Source organism: Aspergillus steynii (genome assembly GCF_002849105.1).
Source record: "Aspergillus steynii IBT 23096 chromosome Unknown P170scaffold_10, whole genome shotgun sequence".
Classification (NCBI taxonomy): Eukaryota; Fungi; Ascomycota; class Eurotiomycetes; order Eurotiales; family Aspergillaceae; genus Aspergillus; species Aspergillus steynii.
The window spans coordinates 4,503-28,871 of NW_020194407.1; the positions used below are offsets into that span (position 1 = coordinate 4,503).

The window sequence follows — 24,369 nt, forward strand, 5'->3', positions numbered from 1 at the left end:
TCTTGCGCTAGTATTCGCGTATGGTTTTAATATTTTAGGTTATGTACTAGTACTGGGGGCCCTGTTGGTATAACAGTTTATTAATATAAATTAGTAATTTAGTAATAGACTGCTCTAGCTACTGCGGCCAATTAATTATAGTAGGCTTATAGATAAGATTAGATTATTATATAACTGCTTTACTGATCTGGACGGTATCTTAATATATTATTAATAAATAGATTTTATTTTTTAAATAATACTAAACTTTTTTAGGTTATATTCTATGCCGGCATATTTTGCAGATAATCACTGGTAATATTTTTACTTATATAAAAATTTGATATTTTATAATAGCTGGGTCAACTGGCGTAGACGAAGAATAATAAGCTTAATATAAAATAAGGATTAAAAATAAGTCAGTTCTTGTAACGGGGTGTCTGGGGGGACAGATATATATATATAGATTTATAGGTAGGTTATTATCCTGATCGGTACCCTAATAAAATAATCTTTTACTAAAAACTAGCTTTTATAAATATGATTCATAATAGACCAGCCTCAATTTTTAAATAGTTATAAATAAGTACTTGATTAATATCATATCTGATTTTAGAAGGAATCAGAGTATAGAAACTAAATAAAAACTATGTGATAAATTAAAGGAAAACTATATTATATTGCTGATCAAGCAGCTAATTATAGGCTGCCTTACTCGGCACCCTAAATGTAAATCACATATCTTTCCCCAGGGCCTGTGGGTTAGGAATGTTCTGGGAGCCGTGCCGGGTAGGAAATATGCGCTGGTACGAAACCAAGGTGTATGCTTGTGCGAGCTGGGAATCGGCTTGTTCCTGCTCGGTCTGGGAAATCCGGCCATATCTGGGATACTGGGACCATTGATGTGCCTTATGCTAGTATTTGTGTATAATTTTAATATTTTGGGTCACGTATTAGCACTGGGGGCCCTGTTGGTATAATAGTCTATTAGTATAGATTAGTAATCTAATAATAGGCTGCTCTAGCTGCTGCGGCTAATTGATTGCAGTGGACTCATAGATGAGATTAGACTATTACGCGACTGTTTTGCTGATCTGGACAGTATCCTAGTGTGTTACTGATAGATAGGCTCTATTTTTTAAATAATACTGAACTTCCTTAGGCCATATCTTATGCCGGTATATTTTGCAGATGATTACTGGTAATATTTCTACCTATATAAAAATTTAATATTTTATGATAGCTGGGTCAACTGGCGTAGACGAAGAATAATAAGCTTAATATAAAATAAGGATTAAAAATAAGTTAGTTCTTGCAACAGGGTGTCTGGGGGGACGGATATATATATATAGATTTATAGGTAGGTTATTGTCCCGATCGGCACCCTAATAAAATAACCTCTTACCGAAAACCGGCTCCTATAAATATGATTTACGATGGACCAGCCTTAATTTTTAAATAATTATAAATAAGTACTTGATCAATATCATATCTGATTTTAGAAGGAATCGGAGTATAGAAACTAAATGAAAACCATATAACAAATTAAAGGAAAACCATGTCGTATTACCGATCAAGCAGCTAATCACAGGCCGCCTTGCTCGGCACCCTAAATGCAAATCACATATCTTTCCCCAGGGCCTGTGGGTTAGGGTCCCAGCAGGATAGAGAGGATTAGTTAATAATTATATTTATAAAAGAAGTTTATATAATATAATAATCTTATAAGATAATAATTTTTATGAGAAAAGTAATTTTACAAAATTTAATAATATTAATTAGTTAATCTTATAAGATATCTTAGGAACCAAGGCCTTTGAAGAAGGGGGGTAATTATAAGGATCTATATAAGATCTTTTTAAAAATATTTAGTCAGAACAGGTGTTTAGTTATAATCTAGTAAATATATAATAAAAATATATTTTCACAGGGGTTCTCCTGAATCCCAGTAATAATATCTTAAGTAGAATATATTATATGTTTGATATCCCTAGCTAATTGCTTTCACGCTGCCTTACCCTTAAGGCACCAAGGTATTCAACCTTATATTAGTAATAATAAGAAAAAGAAAAAAAAAAAGTACTAAGATAGTTTCTTTTAATAAATTAATAAATTTTAATACTAAAAGTAATACTAAGAAGCACTAGCTTCTAAAGAATAAAATATAACTATAGATATTTAAAAAGAAATATAAATATAAAAAAAATAATAATTTTAAGTAGTATTAGAAAAATAGAGTTAATTTAATTTAAATTTATTATTATTATAATACTACGAAGAATCTATCTATATTAATTTTTTTATATATAACTATAATACCTAAAATTACAAATAAATTTATATTAATTATACAGTCATAAGATTCTTCTCTGTTTGTCTTATTTATACTAATATAGGTATCCATAAATTACCTATAATAGGTTATAGGTTCTCTTTTAAAACCCATAACCCATTATAGGTCGGAGGTTTGGACCCAAAACCCAACCCATCAATAGATTTTATATGGGTACCCATGGGTACCCATGGGTCCTGCCGAAGTCTAGCGGTCTTATTAAGAAAGAACTTTTAAACAATAATTATAAATTATAAAAAAATAATAAAAATAATCTAAAAAAAGTACGTGATTTAAAGGGCCTGTCTCTATCCATCTATATAAAAAGAGTATTAGAAAGCCTTTTTATAATATGTCACCTGAACTATGAAGTTGGTGGATAGATTTACATCGATGATTGGTGTTCGGCCCAACATGCAGATCCAAATTGCTGGCGCCTGATTTTACAAGGTGGCTTAGGCAATTGCATTCGTGGTTCAAGGAAGATGCTACTTGTGTTTTGGTTTCAGTACTTGGTGCAGTGATAAAATCGAAAGTCGAGCTAGATAAAGAATAATACATCTGTTCCAGATTATCCAGCATAACATCAAAACAAAATCCATGCAGTTGTCGTACCGGAAGAACCCATCTTGGTCATATTTCAAATTCGCCGAGACAATGTAACTTTGATGCCAGTCTGTCGAAGGAAAAAGCTATTGTGCGTGCACCACTCCTTCTCCGGATGTGAAAGCTTGATATCGTAGCGCGACACTAGGGTAGAAATAACCTTGTAAACTTCTAACAGGCCCAGATGCTTTCCGATGCAGACCCGGTTTCCGGCTCCAAAGGTCAAGTCGGCGGCTTTCATCCGTCGCAGACGTTCCTCAAAAGCATCTTCCGTCTCTTGTGTCTCGTCGCGCAACCATCGCTCGGGACGAAAAAGTTCAGCATCCTCGCCCCAGATGGAGCTGTTGCGACCGATGACATATGGGTTCATACCGACAATGCAGCCAGCGGGGACATACCGCCCGTCGGGCAACACCAGACCATCCTCTGGCACGTATCTTTCGAGAAGCATTGCAACCCCCGGGTGGCATCTCATTGCTTCACGGATGACAGCATCGAGGTATGGGAACTCCTTGGCGGATTTATACGGTACCACCGGCGGCTTGGATTCCGGGTCGTATATGGGGATCTCAGTCCTCAGGCGGTCCCAAACGCGTGGGTGCTTCAAGGAAAAATACAGCACCGCATTCAAGGTGATGGCCGTGGTGTCGGCTCCTGCAATCATATTAATCATCAAATACGAGACAACCTGCGTATCATCCACTACGTCTGGGAACTTTTCCTTGGCCTCGATAAACTTATCCAGGAAGTCAGGCTTTGTGGGATCATGATAATCCAATTCTTTGCCCTGAAACCGGTCCACAAGATGCTGGATGGATATGTTGGTGATGTTGCCAAAGGACGGCGGGCCGACACGGTAAACGGGGTTCTTATCCAGCAAATGATCGAGGATAGGCAGTTGGCCCACCATGGAAAAGTAATCCATTGCCGTGTCCGCGATGCTCAAGGTGCCGTCGAAATCGTAGCCCTTTTCTAAGTAACCAATGGGCTGGCTGAAAGTGGCCTTGCCGACCACGTCCCATGTATCTGAGGACGTTAGCTGGGGCCTTTGAAATCCTGGGGCGGTTGGACGAGGGTCCAACTCACAGAATGCTATCCATTCATCAAGCTTGCAGGTCTTTGTGGCGCTGGACCCATCGATGAACTTCTCCTCTAGGCGCTGGCAGAGGTACCAAATCATCTCATCAATATGCGGCTCTAGTGGCAATACGCCGGTCATGGAATAGTGCTTCGAGATGGGTCGCTTTTTTCGCGCATGGACCTCGGGGTGGCATTCGCTGAAGAGATTGTAGATGATCTTCCCATTGCTTTTGGCGCTGCTACCGTGGTAAAACTCGGTCTGTTCTAGATCTTTAATCGCAGCACCGACTCGCGCAAACACGGGGCCCCTACCTTGAGATAGTCCGCTTTGGTGTTGTAGATTGTCTTGATCAACTCGGGCATATCCAGATCCAACACATTGGGCGCAATGCGCACCACCGGACCGTACTTCCTGTGAAGCTCCTGGATGACGAGGTGGGATTGCCCCTGGCGCACATGAAACATCCGCCACAGATTCGTCCATCCTATGAGAACGGCCGATGTGAGCACAAGATCGACTGTATCAAATGAGAGCGATCGATCTCAGGAGGAAATCGTATGTCGTACCTGCAAGAAAGGGACCGGGGAAGCAGCGGAGAGGGGAAACTAGATACGCTGCCAGATACCAAGCAGGCAAAGCGATCAGAATAGCATAGATGAGCACCGTGGCGCTCTCTCGGACACTCGAGGGTGAGACTGCTGCGACAAAGACGTCCATGATCGAGAGAAAATCCTGCATCTATCGACAAGGCTTTGTGACAGAGACCTTGCGCTATACGCAGAACACGCAGTAGACAGGCAGCAGTAGGTAGAAATGTCGGCACTTCCAGTGGTGGGGGAACGGCTTCCTCCCTGTCGCTCCCCCGGCAGGGTCTGTGATCCACCTCGAGTCCGATTCGGTTGACTACGCCTTCTCCAGACAGGTCTAGATCCTCTCCTCAGCGACGCACGGCCGGGGTGTCAAAGTGCGCCCCCGTGGCGCTATTGGCCTGTGCATCGCGCGATCGAGCGAATGGCAGACGGGAGACGGCGCCTCCAAGGCGTCGGTGGAGTCGGCCGGAATGCCGCGATGACTTCCCCCCGTTGACTCAGGACAATGACATTTGACACTAACACTGGACCAGGGAGCACGGACGCCTTCACCTGTCCCTAGTCCTGTCCCAAGCGAACGCCACCGCGTCCCATTATCCAGTCAGACGGCGTGAATTTCCCGATCCGCTGTTTCTTCCTGAGCCAAATATAGGTGGCGCCCAGAGAGCGACCATACGAATGGACCGGAAGTGGAAATGAACCGCAGTAGGTTTGGACAGTTGCTTTCTCTTCTTGGGATACATCTCCTCTCTCGCAATCGCTGGCAATTGGGAAGGACCTGGCATCGCCCGTTGACAGCTCACAATGGCTTTGTTTATTCCCTCTGCGGTGGCCTTCATCAGGGGCCATGGGTTAGTCGACATCATGTATTTGTATCGCAGAGATGCCCTGGTCTGGGTGCTCAACCCAAATCCCTCTCGGTAGATCCGGCCCTCATTAGGCGCTCCATACTCTTTGTCTATTTCTCCTGAGCAAACTTCTCGGACTTTTGCCACTGAAGATGTTGGCTGGTCAAGGTGTCAAGGCCGTTGCAGTAATGTGGGCAATGACGTTCCTCTCCTTCATCCTAGTCCCTCTCCGGCTCTATACGCGGGTCTATATCATCAAGGCCGTTGGGGTGGACGATCATATTTTCAACTTGGCCTGGGTGAGTGAAACCAAATCGGAATACAGCATCCGTGCTCGAGATACCGGTCATTGACTAAGGTTGTAGGTATTTCTTCTTCTCTACAGCATCTTTATCACCATCGCCGGCATGCACGGATTTGGACAGCCTATCACTGCCCTCGCGATAGACGCCGCCGTCCAAGCTGTCTACACTGAGATGATCGGGCAGACTTTTGCCGTCCTGGGAATGGCCATTGCGAAGCTTTCGTTGGGGTTCTTCCTGCTCCGCATCGTCATCGAGCAATGGCATCGCATCTCCATCTGGATCTCGATGGTCAGCCTGTCCCTGGTGTCTCTGGTGACGGCCGTGATTTTCTGGACGCAACGCCTGCCGTCTAACTCGATCTATGATCCTCGGGTACCGGGGCGTACTGTCGTTGCTGTCACTCCGTTTTCCGTTTTACTTGGGTGTAGGCATCCCCTTCTGCGTCAGAGCATTCCTCCGGTCTGAATCCTCTATGCTAAACATATCTTGCATCCAGCCTGGTGTGCCGCGGTGGATTTCTACTTCGCCCTTCTTCCCTGGATCTTCATCTGGAAGCTGAACATGAAGTTTAAAGAGAAAATGTCCATTGCAATCAGTTTGAGTCTCGGTTTCGTGTAAGTCACGTCGGAATCTCCCTCTCTCCAGCACTGACAGGTCTTTCATCACCAGAGCTTGTGTCTGCGGAATCATTCGGACCATCGAACTGGGCGGGTTATCCAGCGCCAACTACACAGGTTAGTTGCTTGGTTCTGACGTCCCCCACAGCAGCCATCGTCCTCAACTGACCTTGTCCCATTGATTCACTCCAGAGGATACGGTCAGCCTAGTCATCTGGTCGGGGGTCGAACTGGCCGTGACCCTCATCTGCGTTGGTATTCCCACCGTACGGCCCCTCTATCGGACGATCGTCCACGGCTCCAATCTGGAGGACTCAGAAGGCCGATACGTCAAATACGATGATTCCAACCAGTCCTCCCGCTTCCGAATGCGGAATCTGGCAAAGGACGACACTCTGTTTAGTGTCGTGCAGGAGAGCAACACGGAGTCATACATCACTCGTGATAATCAGAGTGACGAAAGAATTCTTCCAGGTCAGTATGTTGATAGTCATGGCGCTATTCGCATTCGGGATGAAGTGCGTGTTGAGAGAGTGTAGAGTCGGATACATGCCAACCTCCTTCTATTTCAACTTTTCTTGGTCTTTTTGGTTGGGGTGGATTTCTGTGTTTGCAAGACGGATTCTACAAGATACGTTGTGTTGGGGTCTTCAAAATTTGCTTTTATCTCCTTCAGTATATCTCTATATTAAGAAGATACCACGCGTTGAGGCTTTCTGATCCGGAAAAAAAAAAGTTGTCACAGCCAAAGACGGCATTGCCCAGCTTGAACTGCCAGTGGACATCTCTTTTATGTCTGAACATAATGCTGTAAGCAGGCACTATGCTGTCTGCATAATTCCAAAGGGCTCGACTTTAGAGCCTGAGGCACCATAAGCCGTTGTCCGGGGAAAACAGTTATATTTAGCAACGTTCTTTAGCGCATTCAACTGTAGAATCACTGTCATACATTGCCTCAGATTTCCAACTGCGATATATTGTGAATCCCGGGTCTAATCTTGTGCCGCCCCCGTTGCTCCTTGTGGTTATTTATGTGTATCGATCTAACCCCCTGGCAAAGAAAGTCAGCCAGCACCACTGCCCCTTGGTTCATCAATTGATGGACTTGTCCTTTTTACGTCTCCGATGCGACCGGCTACTCATGAGTGTGAAAGCATAAAGTGTGCGGTATTTAGTCCACTCCATTGATGGCGATATCACAATGTATTGACTAGGGGGCCTCCTGTTCAGATTCTTGTGCATGCACCTGAGACCTCCAAATTTCGCCGCATGGAGGTTCTGACAGACATGGAAATTATAAGGACCATTTGATCGACCCAAAACGAGGCCGTGTAAGACACTTTGCTTAACCATTATTGTTACTGTGAGCAGTTAGCTTAGTTTTTCCCCTGCAGTACGTCCTTTTTCGCGTCCTTTCCCTAGGGAGACGGCGTCATGGCTCGATTCTCGTCGGTTTAGTTTGGCTTCTTGCATCCAATATTGAAAGCACTTGATCTTCCCTAGTGGTTTCACTTTCATTCCTCTTTGTAGGGTGACAAAGTTTATTAACGGGCTGGATTTTGAGAACGAGTCTGAAAGGCAGCCGGTAATGATGATCTACGCCGACGGTCCCAAAATTCGGATGAAGATCACCACGGCAGATTGAATTCTCGCCTGGCGATAAAAGAAAGCTCGATTCTATCTGTTCGCCATTCCAAGCTACGACAAACTCTCCACCCATCCTCATGCCCAGCCCTTTGTTTCTCGGCTCCCTCGCCCTGCTGTCCCTACGCGTCTGCGCATCCCAGGGCCAACCAGCGGGGCCACTCTATGCACGTCAAATCGACCAGAATGATAAACACTACTATCTCGGCTACCGGGACTCCGACTATAGAACTCCATGGGCCAAGTACTTCAACGATACACAGCCCGTTCTGAGCCCCGAGTTAGTATCGGGACTTGAGGTATTTCACCGTCCAGTTAACGCCCTCTCCACCATTAATCGATATCTAGGAGTCTCCCTATCCTGGGAGTCTTGCGGTCAACATAACGGCCGCGTCACAAGCTCTTAATTCCCCGGGGTACTTGAAGCTGGAGAACGGATATTCTTTTCTTCCGGACGGTTCGTTAACACTGAATATTCGCTCTGATGTTCCCAGCAACGTCACGGGGGAAATGTATGTTTTGCCCCTTATATTGAACGTTCAAAGTCTAATGGAGTCAGGCTGGACTTCTGGTTCTCCTGGCATACCAACGACACTAGCAAATATAAGCTCTGGAACCCCGGGGCGCACCAGTATGCCGCCATCAAGCCTCTTTCACCGGGAAAGTCAGCGCAACCAGTCTTCGCCGACCGGTACTGGAATGTGACTTCCTTCGTTGATGAATATATCGGCTTGACTCCATACAAGTTGTCGATTGGGTTCTTCGATCCTGAACTCATGGGATTCTCCAAGACAAATGAGAACTCGGGGGTCCTTGGGATGGTGTCTGCGTTTGTTTCTCTTCTGAGCTACAGTGAGCAAGATGAACCGGAAGAGGCTAAACACGGATTGACCCCCCTATCTGCCGTGCTGGTACACCAGCTTCGGGCAAAACCAGACGGCTGCGGCCACGAGGTTCGCTCTCGATTTTGGTTTGGAAACCTCCTCGTGTTGGGAATGTCAGTCGCCGGAGGTCCTAAAAGGTTGGCCCACGATTTGTCGGTGCACTGCTTTAATGAGATGAGCCATCTGGGCACATTCCTACCAGACCTATTCAACGAATTTCGCCATGATGTTGCTACTGGCTATTAGGTGATCGAATATAGGATAACCCGAGATTGGGATGAATGTCAGGCACGATAAATTAGTTCGGCTTACTATCGGTCTTGCATTGGCATCGATTTGCCCAGCTTACAAAAATACGTTAGATAATTGACAAATATTTACCTGATCATAAGGCCTTCATATCTATAGTTGAAGAAATCAAAGAAAAGTAAAAGTCAAAATTTGCCCAACCCGTCTATGTCTAAACAAAAGAAAATAAACAAAAGAAATTCAGCATCGCCCTGTACCATCCATTTGGTGCCAGACTATATAAATCAGTGGGATGGTGGCTTATAAAGTATCAGACCCCGTTCTAGTTGTTGCTGCCGTCAATATGCAGCCCCTGCTCTTCGAAGTAGTGAGGATAATCCGGCGCTTGGTCGTGGGGGATCGAAGGTGCAAGCGTCTTCAATTTCTCTTGCAATTCCGGATACACCTTGTCAGCATTGGCGAGCTCGGTCCACATCGATACGTAGAATCGAGCATAGCCAGATGGAACTGGTCCAGTTGGAGGGCGGTGGTTTCTATTCAGACGCACAGAGAAGAACGCGATAACCTGGACCACCCGGTGGAGTGAAGAATCAGCGGTTAGGTGAGATTTGTTGTTTTCGTGCTCGTGAAGGGGAATGTCAAGCACAACCGTCACCTTATTGCCAGTTTTGCTGGGCCCATGGTCCACTTCGGGAGCCGGATGGTCCAGCACAAAGCCTGCTTCTCGCAGGTTCCCCTTGCGGATGGGCACCAGGTCCACCTTCTTGCGGATAGGCTCCACGTGCACCATCTTGTCGTTCTGAGTCGAATGAAGAAGTTTTCGGCGAGCTTGAATTGACGAGGCAGTACAAGGATGGTGGGAAGGATGGTAGGAAGAATGTTGAAAGGGATGATGAGAATGATGGTGAGAGCCAGAGATACATGCAAAGGGAGGCCCTTTTATACCTAGGAGACGAGCATATGGTGGATCCAGTTCTTCTTTTGTCATCAAAGCACTTTGTGCCATTAACAAGGGCACCACTGTACAGTATGGGAATATCTCGGGCAAAATCAGTGGCTGATCATTGTCACAAAGAGCTTTAGGAGCATGATCGAATAGTCAACAGTTCAAGAGCGGAAGTTCCAGGAAGTAGCTTCTGGAGATAGTTCCAAGTCATCGGACTTTTCACAAGTTGTCAAAGAAGTCTTTCACAATAGCATTGTTGGTACCCTGAATGTTGCAGATATCGTGGGGGGATACTGGCAATGTTCCCTATCGTTCTTTGGCAATTATACACTAAGAACAAGGACACTAACATAATGAATCATACTATCAGGCTTTTTAAACCAAAGTATCAGTCTACATCTATCTGTTTGACATGAACTTAGCCCCAATGTCCGCTAATCGTCAGGCTTTCTCCATTTCATCCCCGGGAGACAATCAACTGCTCCTTGCACATCAGCACAGATCCAATCTCGCCATCGATCCAATGGTATTCAGCGAAACGTGGTGACGTTTTCAAGGGAAGGCGAGGCGGGGGGGCGAGATTTGGACCGGAACATCCCGTGAGTTGATGTCAAACGCCGTTCTCCAAGAAAAGCTCGGTCGACATGACATGATTTACAGGGACTTTCCAAGACAGCTACGTCGATGTAGTGGGTGTTTATCGATGGACGGAGCACACATTATATTGGGGACCCAGAAAGTTTGTTTAAGCCCGTTCCTGTAGGCTGAACAGGCATGTTCCGAGCCCGTGGGTTTCGAAATCACAACTTTTTGAATGGCCTCAAGTCCGTCTTCAAGCGGATTGATAAGGCCAGTAGAGCGGCCACCAGTGCCATTCCTCCGGCGTAGAAGATGGCCGGCCGATAGTTCCCGATGCCCCCGTCCTCGCCGCCCGACGCCCCCAGGATGTATCCGGCAATCGGCGCGCCCTATAAGATACGGTCAGTGTCATCCACGCCGGAAGATGGAAGCGATTCTCACCAGAAGGTATCCGCCGGCCCAGCCGGTCACCACCATGCCCATGGCTACCGAGACGCGCGCGGAGCCGAAGACGTTGCCCACGACCGTTGGCATCGTCGAGAAGAAGCCGCCGTTGGACATACCGTTGACAATGACGAAAACGACCAGGGGACCGATGGAGGTCGACACGGGCCAGAGGATCAGCATGCTGAGAGCGCTGAGTAGCAGCGAGAGAAAAAGCGTGTTCAACGGGCCCAAACGGTCGCTGCAGAAGCCGCACAACAGTCGACCCAGGGCCGACGAGAAATTGAAGGCGGCCACCACGCCCGCGCCCGCACTGGAGGCCATTCCCATCGAGTCCGTGTACAGAGGCAGGAAAAAGGGCGGCACCAACAGCGGGAAGGTGGCGATGGCTCCGGAGGCGAAAAGCAGCATGAAGCGCACGTCGCGCAGGAGGCGCCTGGCGCGAACAGTTGTCAGTCTCGATCGTCGACGGTCGTCAGCACAAGGGAGATGACGACTCACCACTCGATGAATGCGCTTCGGGGAATGGGAACGCGTTGTCGGATCAAATAGGCCGCTGGCAAGCCGGTTCCCCAGACCAGAAACCCCAGGATGCGAAAGGTCCATGCCGTGCCGACGCGGTCGAGCAGCGCATTCAGAATGAAGCTGATGACGGCACCCCCGAGGCCACCTCCCGCGTACACAATCCCATTTGCGATGCCGCGCTTCGCTCGGAAATACTGCGCCGTGATGATGGAGACGACCATGAAACAGATGCTCGTGCCGACACCGACGACGACGCCGGCCGTCACGAACAAGGCGCCGACGTGGCGCATGGCAAAGCCGCTCAGCACTTCCCCTAAGCCGACCAGGAAGATGCCCGCTACGGCCGACCGCTGCGTGCCGACCTTGCGAATGAGACGCGCGTCGACGATGCCCAGGAAGGAGATGCAGGCCGGCGCCAGAGAGCCGACGAAGGCCAAGGTGGACGAGGAGGCAACGCCCTCACGCACCAGGGCCGCTTGTAACACACCCCAGCAATAGGCGGTGCCGATGAACCACCAGGTCACCACGGCGCAGGCCGAGATCACCACCCAGGCATATCCACCATCCGGCACCTCCGCGTCGGCCTGCAGCGAGGCCTGCAGCACCTCGTCCGTTGTCGCGGCGGGTGCGGCATCTCCGGTCGATTTCGGGGCCCCTCGTTCTTCGACGCCACTCGTCGGTTGCAGCTCAATGCCGGTGGTGGTGGACTGCTGGTGCGACGCCATTTCCGGCCGAAGAAGTTCGGGATCTCGAGGGGGTGGATTGGTCGGGGTGAAGGGCGCATGGAGAGCTTTATGAGTCGTGGTCGGGTCTGCAGTCGTGGATCGAATTTCTCAAGCTAGTGCGCCCGTATCGAACGTCGTGCATCCGGATTGGCTCCCCTCGAGCAGACTTTGGCTCTCCGAGATGCGATCTCGGGATGACCCACGGCTCTGCCTGTCGCCCGGCTATCCTCGGCGTCCTGGGCATGACGTCGCAGAGTTTACATTCGATCTTGCGTGCGACATGACCGCATTTTAAGTCGATCAATCCAATTTTAACTGCGTTGTACGATTATCATACACTTCCGCGAAGATTCAGGACTAGAGCATGTGCAAGGATAGCCCGAGAGCAGGACATGGGGAGATGACCCCGTGAGGCGGAATGCCCTAAATCGAGCCACGGAATGGCCGCTGTCACTCGCAGGGCGCGATCGACCCACGCCACAAACCCGTCGACGGCCTGGATTCCCGGACTAAGACTCCGTAGATGCGCATGATTCATCCGGTCGACCATTGCCAGCAGAATGCCACAGAAACTGTCGAAACTGCGGTTACCCGCACCCCACCGGAGTGGTCGCGCGTACGGAGTAGAGTCATGAAACGACTCCTGCGCCATGGGGAAGAATGGGGGCTGTGTCAACTATCAAACACACTTGCACGCCCTGTCGAACAGTCTCAAAAATGGTCTTTCCCCCTGCATCCCTGCATGACGCAGGAGTCGGGCTGACACACGCCAAGCGTCCGCCTCCTCCGCCGTCGCTTCGGCATCTGCAGCCATTCACGATATTCGGAATTCGACATGCCACGCAGCGGACGAAAGAATAGAAAATAGAGATAATGAAAAGAAAAAGAAAACTCTAATCATATGCTTAAATGTATGCTAATGAATCCAGTGGAGACATCACTATTCGAATTCCCTTCACCATGCTGCCGGCAGCTACACGCGACGAGTGGAGAAACCAGATTCCATCTCAGAGATTATATTATACTAGGCTAAGATAGAAAACCTGTCGGAGGTCAAACATTCGAGTCTCGATCCAGCGCGCGGATCATGCCGTCCAATCTGTCCTCGTGTCATGTCCTCCGTCCGATCGACATCCGTGCTCGCTCGACGTTTACAGGTTGCCCTGGCCGGCGTTGGAGGCGGGGCCAGTGCCGGCAGAGTCGGCCTTGGCAAGGGTCTCGCCCTTGAGGTTGGAGAGCACGTCGGTAGAGGTGCCGGCAAGGTCGCCAGAGCTGGAGAAGGAGTTGGCAACGCAGGCGCGGCCAATGTAGTCGCTGCAGGTGGAGGAGTCGCTGCTGGACGAGAAGAGGGCACCGGCCATCGAAGACTCCTCAACGGAGGCAGTCACGTCGGAGAAGGTGTTGCCCTCGGCGAGGACGTAGCCACCCTCGCCGATCTCGAAGGCGTGGTTGGAGTTGTCGTTCCAGTAGTTGTTGACGGCGTGCAGGTAGGTGTTACCCTGGACCTTGGGGGCACGGCCGCTGGTCTTGTACAGGTAGTTGCCCTTCATGGTGACCTTGTCGCTGGAGCCGGTCAGGTAGACGTTCCAGTAGTGGTGGCCGTCGCAAGTGGCCGAGTAGTCGGACTCTCCGTTGATGTAGTTGTTGGAGAGCGTGACGCGGTTGTCCGCCTCAGTGCCAAGCACGTAGTGCTGACGACCGATGCGAGCAGTCTATCCGAATCCATATTAGCGGCTGCTCCGTCCACGCATCCCAAGAAAGAGGCACTTACCGTAACGTGGTCAATCCAGACGTTGTCAGCCTCGTTGATGGTGATGGCATCACCACCCCAGACGTACTGGGGGTTGATATCGGTGACGGCAATGTTCCTATCATTGTCCTGTTAGCCGCGGGTCCCTTGCGTGAATCAAATCGTCCCCGGCGCACTCACTGGATGATAACGTTCTCAACGCCGTTGACAATGCGCAAGCCCTTGCCCTTGATGGTGCCCTTCGTTCCTTCTCCGATGAGAGACTTGTTGGATCCGACGGTGATACCGAGCGAACCGGCGTTGTCGTACTTGACGTCGGCGGAGGGGGCGTCGGACTCGTAGTTGGTGCACCAGTCGTCCTTGTTGATGGCAAGCTGGCAAGCAGAGCCGGTTCCCCAGGGAGCACAGCCAGTCTCGGAGGTAGTACCCTCAGTGCCGGTGAAATCGAAGGTCTGGGAGAGGACGATAACGCGGGCCTCGTCGTCACCGAGGTAGGAGACCAGCTCGTCGGTGGAAGAAGGGTAGACGGCAGTGGCGCTGCCACCACCGGTAGCAGCAGAGGCGAAGCCCTCGGCGGTGCCCTGCACGCCAGCAGCGGCCATAGCCTTGCAGCTGAGGGCGGCGATAGTGGTGAGAACGGCGGCGTACTTCATCCTGGAAGTGTGGGTTGGTATAAGGTTGATTATAGGGTAGTGGGAGAAAAAAGAATGACAAAGCGGGACAAAAGAAACGAATGAATGACCGGAGTGAGTTGGGTTAGAGAAGAAACGTTCCAGAAGGGCAGATCCGTCGGCACTTATATAGCTTTTCGTTGGAGTGGACGACTCCTTTCTGCCTCCGTGAAGTCCCACGGCCGCCGACTCCCAGACGGAACTCACGAAACCATCGTTTGGGAGGAGCAAAGCCTGCGGTAGGTGGGTAAACCCGGCCAGGGTTATCCCGAGCAATATCCGTCGTCGAGGAGTTCCAAACTGGACATGGTGAAGGTCGATGCCGATCCTGGAGCACAGCGACATGGTTTGGGAAGGAGATCGACAGCGTTGAAGCCGCGTCTGAAACATCCCCACCGCGCCCATCCGGTCAAACCTCCGACCGATGCCCCGTAGCAGTCCGTACGGGCGATAGGGGCCACCGCCCAAAGTGCTTAATTCCTTTAATTAATCACAGGTGGTTGAATGTTTCGGGTTGATGGGCGAGTGAAAGCGCTTCCTCAGTCGGAGCGCCCACGTTGACGCCCTCGGAAGTTTCCCGATTGAGGCTAAGGCCATGACGCGGCTCGACGAGGCCGGGTTTTAGCAGCATCACGACAGAATGGCAGATGTCAGATTCTCCGGCCTCGATTTCCCCGGTCCTGCGGCGTCGCGAGAGCGTCCGGATGGCCTCGAGGTCCAGACAACGGGGATGTGCATGGCCGCAACGCCCTACCGCTGCCTATCACCCGGCTGGACAGAACATGTTCCCTCGCCCGAAACCGCAGTCTTTACTTGGAAAAGCTATCGAGCGGCTGATCATACGAGCCGTGTGGCCCTCCTGGGCTCCATTCGAAGTCTGGGTACGGCGGGTTGCGCTCCACCACAACCCTAATCGATTAAGGGCGCTCCACCGCTGGCTTTCTTCCTCCGCAATATCCAGCGCCGACCGACGAGATTAAGCATGCATATTGCATTCCACAGTTCATCAATCCCGAATGCTCTGAATGGCTGACTCGTGGGCGCTGCCTCAGCACCCAATTTGCCCGTCGACACCATGGGCTCCACGAGCCTCGTTCAACATTCGGCCTCACCTTCTCCCTTTTCACATCCCGACCTCCTCCGCCACCGTCTACTCTGCGGATGCCGGCTCTCTCGGGGTCTCACCTCCCAGGCGATCCTCATTACCCAACAATATCAACTCATGGTCCGATATTGCATACTGCACACCTGGGTTGACCGTAGTGTCTAGTCCGGCATCATCCTGCGGTGGAAACCGATGATCGCAATCACCAAAGGAGGACCGGATGGCCGCCGTTGCGGTGTAGACTCTACTCCATACACGGTGGCCTTGTTAACCTTCTCGATGGAAACCGGATCCGAACGGGGAGAGTTTTGTTTCCCAACGTATTATCTAGTGATGCTAATGGCTGACAATTCATCGCTCAACAGACCCTCGCCCACCAGCAGTGCAATCCGGGCTCCGGACGCCCTGGCATGTACCAAATGCTAAATTGACCTCTCGGGGTCCTGAGGAAAACCGCCGGCTACCCCCAGTCGTGGCGGTCAACGTCGATTGGATCGGCCTCAGACCTAGCGTAGGAGGTTCTCTCTTCTACAGGCCTTCTTTGGTGCTCGAAGGAAGGACACCTTTGTTCTCAATCACATTGCGATGAATAGCCATCACGCAGGGACTTGTCAGTAGTACCTGATGACTACCAGTAGTCGACAGATCTTGTCACGCGCGTCCCTTGTCTGCCGCCGCCGAGAATTCTGTCGATACAGGGATCTCTTCTCTCGTATCATTCATGGAATAACTGGCACCACTTTCGTCCGGCGTACAGATGATGGCCAAGCGTTCTTGGTCCTGCCGGATTTGATGAGGATCTTCCACGGAGTCAGCAGGATGGGCACTTGCAGCTTACCGGCATTGTCCCTTCACCTGCCACAATTCAATTGGTTCGAGATCAAGTGCAAGATGCCCAGATTTTGGCATTGTGTCCTTATAGTCTATGTTGTGTTTAGACGATTAGTACAGTGTTATGGTATAAGAGTTTCTCACGAAGATAAAGATGAAGTAATCGTTGCGCTTCCAGTACTTACGAAGATGCTGTATCAAGCCAGCTGAGTGAGTACAAATATGTGATTATATCTGTTCTTGAGAGCGGTGCTTTAGTTTTCCTCAATAGATGGACATTTCAATTGAGCATCTTTATGTATTCTACATGTTAAATCACAGGTATGAAGGATGGTAATTTTTCTGACTGAATATATGTGCAAATATATACATATATATATATCTTGTCCAAGATAATTCAACATGCCTGTCAGTCGAGGGCGAATATACACCGCAATGCTCTCGATAACTACTCTTAAGCTATGGAAATATTTGATACATAGAGAGCATCATCAAGTTTATAGAGCAACATCCCTAGCCACCAGTGTTCTGGTAATTCGAGCATTCTCGCGACATCGAAAACCGACCTGCTGACATCCATTAGTCATGAAGTTGACTCGCTGACCAAACGGTAGGATGAGTTAGAACCTGGAAAAGAGTGGAAAACAGGAGAGAGACAAAGGGCATTGGATGCATCGGCTCCACTACTTTAATTAGAGTGGACCCACGGGACCTTTTCACTATTTTAGTTCCTTGTCCTGCCGCGCGGATCCATTCCTTTCTCGACCAGGGGATGATGTGATACGAGCGAGAATTCATGTGGTGCGTCGGGATTGATGCAGGGGCACCACGGCATTTCAGAAAATGTCAAATTTGCAGGCCTTTTCACGTCACCGTATGATATCAAGTTTCATCGGGCCGCTACGAAGCACTCCATCCTGCTTATAACCAGGATGGGCAAAACCGGGACCCCAAGAGGGAAAGACTGCCGGCGGGGTTCTGGGATAACTGGGCCAACGAACCCTCGTCCTTGTCTCGTAATCCGTAGTAGATAAGGCAACGACCATTCGGAATGCCTGCACATTCCTGCGTCTGCGAGGAGTGAGGACAGGGCAAGGATCAACGCAGTGATCGGAGTGGTAGGAAATCCTGCACAGGCCTGCGGTTCCTGACAACCATGCCGCTGACATTCGGAGCATTAAACTCCACGAGATGGAGGAAACCGGGTGAGCGTCCGTGGCAGACGGGGTGCATATAAGGATTGATAATATTACTCCGTGTCGAGACCTCCGATCGAGCGATGCCAACGCGGCCGATCTCATTCTCCGACTGCTCCGTTTCTTCCACCAATCACGACTGGGTGGGCCCAAGAACTGACTCAAGAATTCAATCTGGGCTCATACGGAGTACGGAGTAGGAACGCTTGGAAGGCTTTCTTTGTTCCATGTCGTGGGATTTGGTTTCGTGGCTGAATGCCAGTGACTTTCATCCTCACTCTACGTACATTACCACGGAGGATGTCACATTTTCCCCGACATTTGTTTTCAATAGCATGTTTTGCTTAAGGGTCTAAACACAGGAATTTGGCATTTTCACTCGATTTGGGCGCGTGTCGCTCGGAATATTCTCAAGGGACTTGTCAAAATTTGAAGACATGGCAATTGAAACCAAAAAGAAATAATGCGGTGGAATTACTGTAAGGAGGCCGGATGTTAATATCGTATACCGAAAGAGACTGATGATCAATGTTTAGCAACTCGGAAATATGACATTGATTTCATTCCACTTTGCCCGTCTTGCGTCTTCGAACCCTGATCTTGACCTCCGTCGGCTTGTAGAACCAGTACGCCGTGGTTTCTAGATCCCCATCCGGGCATTCAAGATCCAGGTCAAATGATCGAACTAGCTCTGGAATTACCTTGAATATTTCGCACAAGGAGATCTGAAAGGTCAGTTATTGGTCAATTTGGAAGATCTTCCATGCACAGTTATCATAGGGATTCTCTTACATGTTTTCCCATACACGTTCTCGAACCTGCTCCAAACTACAAATTCGTCAGTACCAGGGGTGGTCAATTTAGAACATTGGGGGGAGAAACAAACCTGAATAATATATTGAATCATCTCATGAGCCCCGGGGCTCAACCATCTCTCCGGTCGGTATGTGAGAGCGTCCTCGCCAAACACGGACCGATCCAGATGCACGACTGCCGGGTTCACGCCGATCCGAGTTTTTCCAGGGATCCAATACCCAGCTACTTCGCAGCCAGGATCTGGCACATTACGCGGCAAGGTCAAGCCGACACTTGGATGGATCCTCATTCCTTCTTTGACGCATGCATTCAGGTACGGCAATTTGACCGCTTCGTCATAAGAGATATATGGCACGCCGAGCTCACCATCCTGTGTGGCACGATCCACCTCACGGCGAAGAGCTTCGAGGACAGAATCGCTCCTGAGTACATGGTACAAGATCCCCGTCAGGGCGATGGCTGTGGTGTCGCTTCCAGCAAAACTATCTTGATGGTTAATCAATGTGCGCGAACGACATACTTATGGGCCTGCGACTTACAACGCGCCATACGCCTCTAGTTTAACGTCATCAATATCAAAATCGACTCTTTGGCCCTCCTTCTGGTATATCGTAAAGACCTTGGTAAGAACATCAGGCCGCTGGGATACTACGTCGACTTCTTTGGACTCGAGACGATCTTCAACCGCAGCGTCGGTAGCTGTCGTCAGACTTCTAAAAGCACCCAACGAGGCCCTCATGCGTGAAGACAGAAGACCACAAAGCATAAATAGTGGGCGGACGTATTTTGGCATTACGGCCGACAAAGTCATGACGGGAATTAAGGCATCGGTGGAAGACAAGTAGCCCAAGTGATCTCTTTGACTCTCGAGAAATCCGAACATCTTCTCAAAATAAAACTCCCCAATGACATCATATGCGTACCTGTTAATAGGCTGTTGGTTAGGATGAAGAGCTGCCTCTGTGTTGGGCGCCACTCACATTCGCGCCCATTGAAAAAGATCCACTGCTGCTTGTTGATCTGCCATTTCGCCAAATCGTTTTAGAAGGACCTCGGTACATAGATCGACATACTTCTCGGCCTGCAGAATACTCGTCATCGAGTAGATATGATTGACAATCTTCCGCCGACTTGCATGGCTCTTTTCATCGGTCGCAGTGAAATGATCGGGGTACCTTGCTGTCAGAAATGGGTGAGCTTAGGCCAGTGCATAATTGCAGGGTTTTGATCGGTTCCTACCAAAAGGTGAACGAAAAGGTAAATAAAAGTCGGTCTGCGATAATCGATGATTAATTACTTTGGACACGAATGTTCAGGATAACATATTACCTTGGTAAATCCTGATTTGATGCCGTAGATTCTCTTGATCGCAGCTGGATCGCTGACTGCAAGTTCATTCGGCGCAATACGAATTACAGGACCTGTCGATGTTCGATCATTATGGTGCCTATATCAAAGGGGCACTCAGACTGACCGTATCTCATGTGCAGCCTCCGCTGCTCACTCTCGGCATGTCCTCGAGCCACATGCATCACGATCCATAACCTTGAAATGGCCGCAAGTGGCGGTCCTGGAAATCTTGCCAGTGGATGAAGCCATTTGGCGTAAAATACCCAGCCTACCCAGTATAATCCGACCGACAATGCCAGGCCTTGGAGAATAAGTTGGGTCTGCATTTTGTCGCTCAATGCAAGGAGTGTCCGAGACGTGGAAGCTGAAAGTGTGCCCCCGAAGTTCGTAAGCTGGTTAGCAGGCCACGCTATTGGAGAAAGTTATGGTTTGCTCGGCGCAATATCCACCAGCAAGGATCACAGCGCCGGCGTTCACTATGAGGACACCGGCTTCACAAAGTAGTGGGTCGAGGCTTATGATCACACCAATTGTCGAATGGGCGCAAATGAGCTTTCCTTGGCTGCTTACAGGGTACCTGGCAGCCAACAATAAATGCTCTAGGGATAGTCTTGGGCCCCAATGAGACTGTTACTTGCATGTGTGGATCTTTCCCCCTAAACAATTCGGGTGTCCATTTCCATACGCAGTACACAGTATATTGGTGTCTGTTGTTTCTCGCGCTATCATGCACGTTGCCATGCTAGCACGAGTAACCCTGGCTGGCGCCATATTGGACAGAAGGATGTTCATTTTTATAAAAGCATTAGTGATGTCCTCGCTTTAGGGGGATTAAGCAAATAAAGAGAAATGTCTACCTGTATCTCGCAACCTGTATCTCGCACCCGAACAGTCCCTGTCCTTCTCTTCCTTTCGCTTTGCCAGCCTACCGCAAAATGCAGCCCTTCTGGAAGGCTATGGTAGTTATTGCCTGTCTCCTGCCCCAGGCAAACGCTGAGACAGGTGTGATTCCTGCGTGTGCGGTAATTCCGTTTGTTTCCTGCCCGCTCTTTCGATTCTTTCTGACGTAATTGCTTATTCCAGAAAAATTGCATTTCCCTAGGTCAGGAGGTTACTTCCTGTGATACTTCCGACACCACATGCATTTGCACGGACACCGGATTCCAGGCAGATGTCAGTACATGCATTGCGACAAATTGCTCGTTAAAGGAAGCCCTTAGTAGGCAATACAATTCTGTCGTTCCCATTTACTCGGCGGGCTAATTCGGTCAGCAATGCGCAATTTGACCAGTACAGAATGCCACGAACCCATTCGTGATGTTTCCCATGTAACACCTCTTGTGACAACAATATTTGGCAGCTTTGCTATTACCGCAACTCTTATGAGAACGTTGCAATTCCGAGCTCATTTTGATATTGAGGACGTGTGTGCAATTTTGGGTCTAGTAGGTCTCACCCCTAGCTTTCTGCTTGTCTCGACCATAGTTAATGCCCGATAAGCTGACTGCTGTGCCAATGGGGGCACTTGAATACCCTAGTAAGCAGCCCATATTGAGAAATATCTTAAGAATATGCCTGCTCACTATGCTCATGTTTTCGAAATCAGTGTCAACCGATGGTTTTGGAAAAGACATTTGGACAGTACCATTTGACAATGTTACAAGAATCGTGAGAGTAAAGAGCAATTCCAGAGTTATTATGACCGAATTGTGACATTGAGGCTAACTAGTGCACAGTACACCTGGATCACGCAACTGCTATATATTGCTAGTCAATCATGCGTAAAAATGGCGTTTCTGTTCTTATGCCGACATATCTTTCCCAACGAGGGCCTAAGGAAAGTTATCCATCTTCTCATGGGAATCGTATCGGTCTATTGCATTGTGTACTTGTTTGGTCTTGCATTTGAATGTCTTCCGACCTCATATATCTGGACTCAGTGGACGGGAGAAACCATGGGCCATTGCTTGAATTTCAATGCTTTCGGATGGTCTTGCGCCATTTGGAATATCCTTCTGGATTTGGCTATCATGGCAGTCCCTCTTTATGAGATCAAACGGTTGTCGTTGCGCAGTACGAAGAAATTGTTGGTAATGGTGATGTTTGGGGCTGGATTCTTGTCAGTTGCTCTCTTGCGCCCGATCCCGGTATGAAGTGATTTTGACTTTGCCTCTTTAGTGTTACAATTGTCAGCATTATCCGATTAAAGGCGATAATTGTCTTTGCGAGCACAACCAATCCTACATGTGAGTCCTATACTGTGCTTCCAGGCCGTTTCATGTCGCTGATATTCTTAGATGACAACGTGCCAACGGCATATTGGTCCGTCATCGAATGCTACGGGTCCATAATCTGTCTGAACATCCCGGCCATTCGGCGTTTCTGTAAGTCATGCATATCGGGGTGTGCAATTCTCACGAATAAGGAACCTTCGGATCTCCGCCCGGTCTTGTCTGTGCAGGGTGGCGCTCCAAGGCATTCTATTTCAGGGGTCATCGGCAATATGATGGGTACGAAACCTGATCGCCATGACGATTTGGACGGTATAGAGCTACTTGAGAGGACAGGGCCAGAGAAAACAGTGCATGTGACTTGATATCAAAAAGTATTCATCCACCACATCATACTATGCAGAATCGAAAACAATCGATGAACAACGTATAAGTAAAGAACCCCGATGCATAATTAAGTTACAGACTGGATGCGTTCTATCGGCAAGTTCAGTGAAACCAACGAGTCAGGTTATCTGACCCACAAACTGCCCATCTCTAGCGCCATATCCCACCAGATTCTGCTGACGTTTTCCTTTCTGAGGTCAGCAAAAAGGCCGCTTGATTATTGAAGCTTAGAGATAAACTTGGCTACTGCGCGAGCGGACCGCTTTCCAACTAATCACGCAATGTCAAACACTTATTAGTCAGGTGTGTGCCAAATTCCTGAAGGCAGGATTTGTTATGTTGACAAGCGAGAGCTCCTAAAGATAGGGAAAGGGAAATATGGGTAGGGAAAATGTCAAATAAATAAAATAAATTTGTTCAGTCGCTGAATTAAGTGGTTTATTTATTTACATTTATAATAGTATGACTGTGGACACCCTGCGTTCTTCCCGTGGGGGAAAGCGTTGGGATCCCAGCAACAAAGCCCTATTCACATCCCGAGGTCGGGAATCACCTCAAAGGAATGACCGGCAATCCATGCCGTTGAAACAACCCCGCGAGGATCCAAGCGATCACTGATCAAGACCACCGGCGGGGATGGCGCGGAGCGAGGTATTTACTGCTCGGTGTAGTGGCAGCCGTTGGGGTTGGAGGTGGGGATGACGCGAGCGGCGATGCCGACACAGTTCTCGTTGCCAGCGGGGTTGTTGACACCGGCGGAGGCCCAGATGCTCCAGGCACCGTCGATGCTGTTGGGGCAGGCAATGGGGCTGCTGCCGTCGAAGGTGAGGTGGTTGTCCTTGATGGCCCAGCCCTTGCGCTCACCGTTCTTGGGAGTGGGCTGAGCACCGGTGGTGTAGCCGATCTTGCCCTGGCCTATGATGTAGTTAGCGTCAGATTCGATCGATCGATCTCAAAAACGGCCGGTGGTGCCGAGAAAAACGTACCCATGCCGGAGCGGTCGACGTAGATCTCCTGAGGAGTAGCGGAGGCGTCGTAGAGGTAGAGAGCACCGTCCTGGATGTAGAAGGTGGCGGACTGCTCATCGGGGCGAGCGCAGCTGGCGCCCTGGTTGGGGAGACCGGCGAACAGGCTGCCCTTGGCGGCGTTGAAGCCGGCGTTCTGGACGCCGGTGCCAGAGTGGATGGCGATGACACCGAAGGTGTTGGCCTGCTTGGACTCGGCGGCGGGCATGGCAGCAGCGGTGGCAGCAGCCGCGGAGGCAACGAAGAAGCGAGAGAAGTGCATGGTGGCTAAGTTGGGGTGGTTGGTTGGTTGGATTGAGAAATGGAAGAGATGGAAAAGATTGCAGTGGATGAAGATGGAGAGTGATTGATGATGAATAGCAGCAATGAGAGGAGGGAATCAGGCCGCCTTTATAGCCGGTGGGAGAGCAGCGATCCCATCCATGGATCCCAAAAGCGCGCATCGAGGAGGAGTTGCCCCTGCAGCGTTCGGAGTAACCTGGTGAGGCGTATACTTGCCCCCGTTCTCCCTCAGCGGGAGATGCCGTCATGCCGCTCGACGGGACTAAAATCAGGGCCCGGCTATTATTAGGAGCAGCGCCCGCTGATTGGCCCGGCGGCGCATCCGTGGAGCCGCTAAGGGCTCAACCCTCGCGGCTTGTTTCGGATGAGAT

At 49.6% G+C, this 24,369-nt stretch overlaps 9 protein-coding genes across 9 annotated transcripts; 3 read left to right on the top strand and 6 right to left on the bottom strand.

The window, feature by feature from the left end:
- Positions 1 to 2,764: 2,764 nt before the first annotated feature.
- P170DRAFT_440924 (cytochrome P450) lies at positions 2,765 to 4,854 on the bottom strand. Its single transcript, XM_024850190.1, has 4 exons — positions 4,565 to 4,854; positions 4,310 to 4,482; positions 4,004 to 4,256; positions 2,765 to 3,943 (listed from the first exon to the last, which is right to left on the bottom strand). Exons 1-4 carry the CDS (start codon positions 4,713 to 4,715, stop codon positions 2,952 to 2,954), a joined length of 1,569 nt encoding a protein of 522 aa, XP_024698759.1. The 5' UTR covers positions 4,716 to 4,854; the 3' UTR covers positions 2,765 to 2,951.
- Positions 4,855 to 5,298: 444 nt separating this feature from the next.
- Positions 5,299 to 7,121, top strand: P170DRAFT_440925 (uncharacterized protein). Its single transcript, XM_024850191.1, has 5 exons — positions 5,299 to 5,735; positions 5,802 to 6,165; positions 6,238 to 6,355; positions 6,411 to 6,475; positions 6,551 to 7,121. Exons 1-5 carry the CDS (start codon positions 5,589 to 5,591, stop codon positions 6,895 to 6,897), a joined length of 1,041 nt encoding a protein of 346 aa, XP_024698760.1. The 5' UTR covers positions 5,299 to 5,588; the 3' UTR covers positions 6,898 to 7,121.
- Positions 7,122 to 8,082: 961 nt separating this feature from the next.
- On the top strand, positions 8,083 to 9,132 carry P170DRAFT_480431 (uncharacterized protein; the record flags this gene model as incomplete). Its single annotated transcript, XM_024853775.1, has 3 exons — positions 8,083 to 8,301; positions 8,351 to 8,514; positions 8,562 to 9,132. 3 exons carry the CDS (start codon positions 8,083 to 8,085, stop codon positions 9,130 to 9,132), a joined length of 954 nt encoding a protein of 317 aa, XP_024698761.1.
- A 325-nt stretch (positions 9,133 to 9,457) lies between these two features.
- On the bottom strand, positions 9,458 to 9,925 carry P170DRAFT_480432 (uncharacterized protein; the record flags this gene model as incomplete). The annotated part of the gene is made up of 1 exon (XM_024853776.1): positions 9,458 to 9,925. The coding sequence occupies one exon, from the start codon at positions 9,923 to 9,925 to the stop codon at positions 9,458 to 9,460; it is 468 nt and encodes a 155-aa protein (XP_024698762.1).
- Positions 9,926 to 10,477: 552 nt separating this feature from the next.
- On the bottom strand, positions 10,478 to 12,587 carry P170DRAFT_440926 (MFS general substrate transporter). The gene is made up of 3 exons (XM_024850192.1): positions 11,606 to 12,587; positions 11,102 to 11,540; positions 10,478 to 11,049 (listed from the first exon to the last, which is right to left on the bottom strand). Exons 1-3 carry the CDS (start codon positions 12,352 to 12,354, stop codon positions 10,882 to 10,884), a joined length of 1,356 nt encoding a protein of 451 aa, XP_024698763.1. The 5' UTR covers positions 12,355 to 12,587; the 3' UTR covers positions 10,478 to 10,881.
- Positions 12,588 to 13,302: 715 nt separating this feature from the next.
- On the bottom strand, positions 13,303 to 14,757 carry P170DRAFT_417538 (polysaccharide lyase family 1 protein; the record flags this gene model as incomplete). Its single annotated transcript, XM_024847173.1, has 3 exons — positions 13,303 to 14,066; positions 14,126 to 14,222; positions 14,285 to 14,757. 3 exons carry the CDS (start codon positions 14,755 to 14,757, stop codon positions 13,506 to 13,508), a joined length of 1,131 nt encoding a protein of 376 aa, XP_024698764.1. The 3' UTR covers positions 13,303 to 13,505.
- Positions 14,758 to 18,467: 3,710 nt separating this feature from the next.
- On the bottom strand, positions 18,468 to 20,399 carry P170DRAFT_513829 (cytochrome P450; the record flags this gene model as incomplete). Its single annotated transcript, XM_024855148.1, has 8 exons — positions 18,468 to 18,632; positions 18,700 to 18,735; positions 18,794 to 19,205; positions 19,263 to 19,646; positions 19,704 to 19,902; positions 19,963 to 19,996; positions 20,053 to 20,144; positions 20,198 to 20,399. The coding sequence occupies 8 exons, from the start codon at positions 20,397 to 20,399 to the stop codon at positions 18,468 to 18,470; spliced, it is 1,524 nt and encodes a 507-aa protein (XP_024698765.1).
- Positions 20,400 to 22,028: 1,629 nt separating this feature from the next.
- Positions 22,029 to 22,596, top strand: P170DRAFT_480437 (uncharacterized protein; the record flags this gene model as incomplete). The annotated part of the gene is made up of 4 exons (XM_024853777.1): positions 22,029 to 22,192; positions 22,252 to 22,319; positions 22,371 to 22,457; positions 22,535 to 22,596. 4 exons carry the CDS (start codon positions 22,029 to 22,031, stop codon positions 22,594 to 22,596), a joined length of 381 nt encoding a protein of 126 aa, XP_024698766.1.
- Positions 22,597 to 23,086: 490 nt separating this feature from the next.
- aspf34 (cell wall protein PhiA) lies at positions 23,087 to 24,202 on the bottom strand. Its single transcript, XM_024855149.1, has 2 exons — positions 23,678 to 24,202; positions 23,087 to 23,606 (listed from the first exon to the last, which is right to left on the bottom strand). Exons 1-2 carry the CDS (start codon positions 23,976 to 23,978, stop codon positions 23,347 to 23,349), a joined length of 561 nt encoding a protein of 186 aa, XP_024698767.1. The 5' UTR covers positions 23,979 to 24,202; the 3' UTR covers positions 23,087 to 23,346.
- Between the last annotated feature and the right edge of the window lie 167 nt (positions 24,203 to 24,369).

What these genes read in the sequence shown, in the direction of transcription:
- P170DRAFT_440924 (XM_024850190.1), bottom strand. Translation starts at nt 4,715, where the DNA reads ATGGACGTCTTTGTCGCAGCAGTCTCACCCTCGAGTGTCCGAGAGAGC. An exon ending in CCCCGGTCCCTTTCTTGCAG is followed by an intron (nt 4,483 to 4,564) that starts GTACGACATACG and finishes CCGTTCTCATAG; the next exon opens with GATGGACGAATCTGTGGCGG. An exon ending in TGATGAATGGATAGCATTCT is followed by an intron (nt 3,944 to 4,003) that starts GTGAGTTGGACC and finishes TAACGTCCTCAG; the next exon opens with ATACATGGGACGTGGTCGGC.
- P170DRAFT_440925 (XM_024850191.1), top strand. Translation starts at nt 5,589, where the DNA reads ATGTTGGCTGGTCAAGGTGTCAAGGCCGTTGCAGTAATGTGGGCAATG. An exon ending in ATATTTTCAACTTGGCCTGG is followed by an intron (nt 5,736 to 5,801) that starts GTGAGTGAAACC and finishes CTAAGGTTGTAG; the next exon opens with GTATTTCTTCTTCTCTACAG. An exon ending in ATCCAGCGCCAACTACACAG is followed by an intron (nt 6,476 to 6,550) that starts GTTAGTTGCTTG and finishes GATTCACTCCAG; the next exon opens with AGGATACGGTCAGCCTAGTC.
- P170DRAFT_440926 (XM_024850192.1), bottom strand. Translation starts at nt 12,354, where the DNA reads ATGGCGTCGCACCAGCAGTCCACCACCACCGGCATTGAGCTGCAACCG. An exon ending in CGAAGCGCATTCATCGAGTG is followed by an intron (nt 11,541 to 11,605) that starts GTGAGTCGTCAT and finishes TGTTCGCGCCAG; the next exon opens with GCGCCTCCTGCGCGACGTGC. An exon ending in GGGCCGGCGGATACCTTCTG is followed by an intron (nt 11,050 to 11,101) that starts GTGAGAATCGCT and finishes CGTATCTTATAG; the next exon opens with GGCGCGCCGATTGCCGGATA.
- aspf34 (XM_024855149.1), bottom strand. Translation starts at nt 23,978, where the DNA reads ATGCACTTCTCTCGCTTCTTCGTTGCCTCCGCGGCTGCTGCCACCGCT. An exon ending in CGTCGACCGCTCCGGCATGG is followed by an intron (nt 23,607 to 23,677) that starts GTACGTTTTTCT and finishes ACTACATCATAG; the next exon opens with GCCAGGGCAAGATCGGCTAC.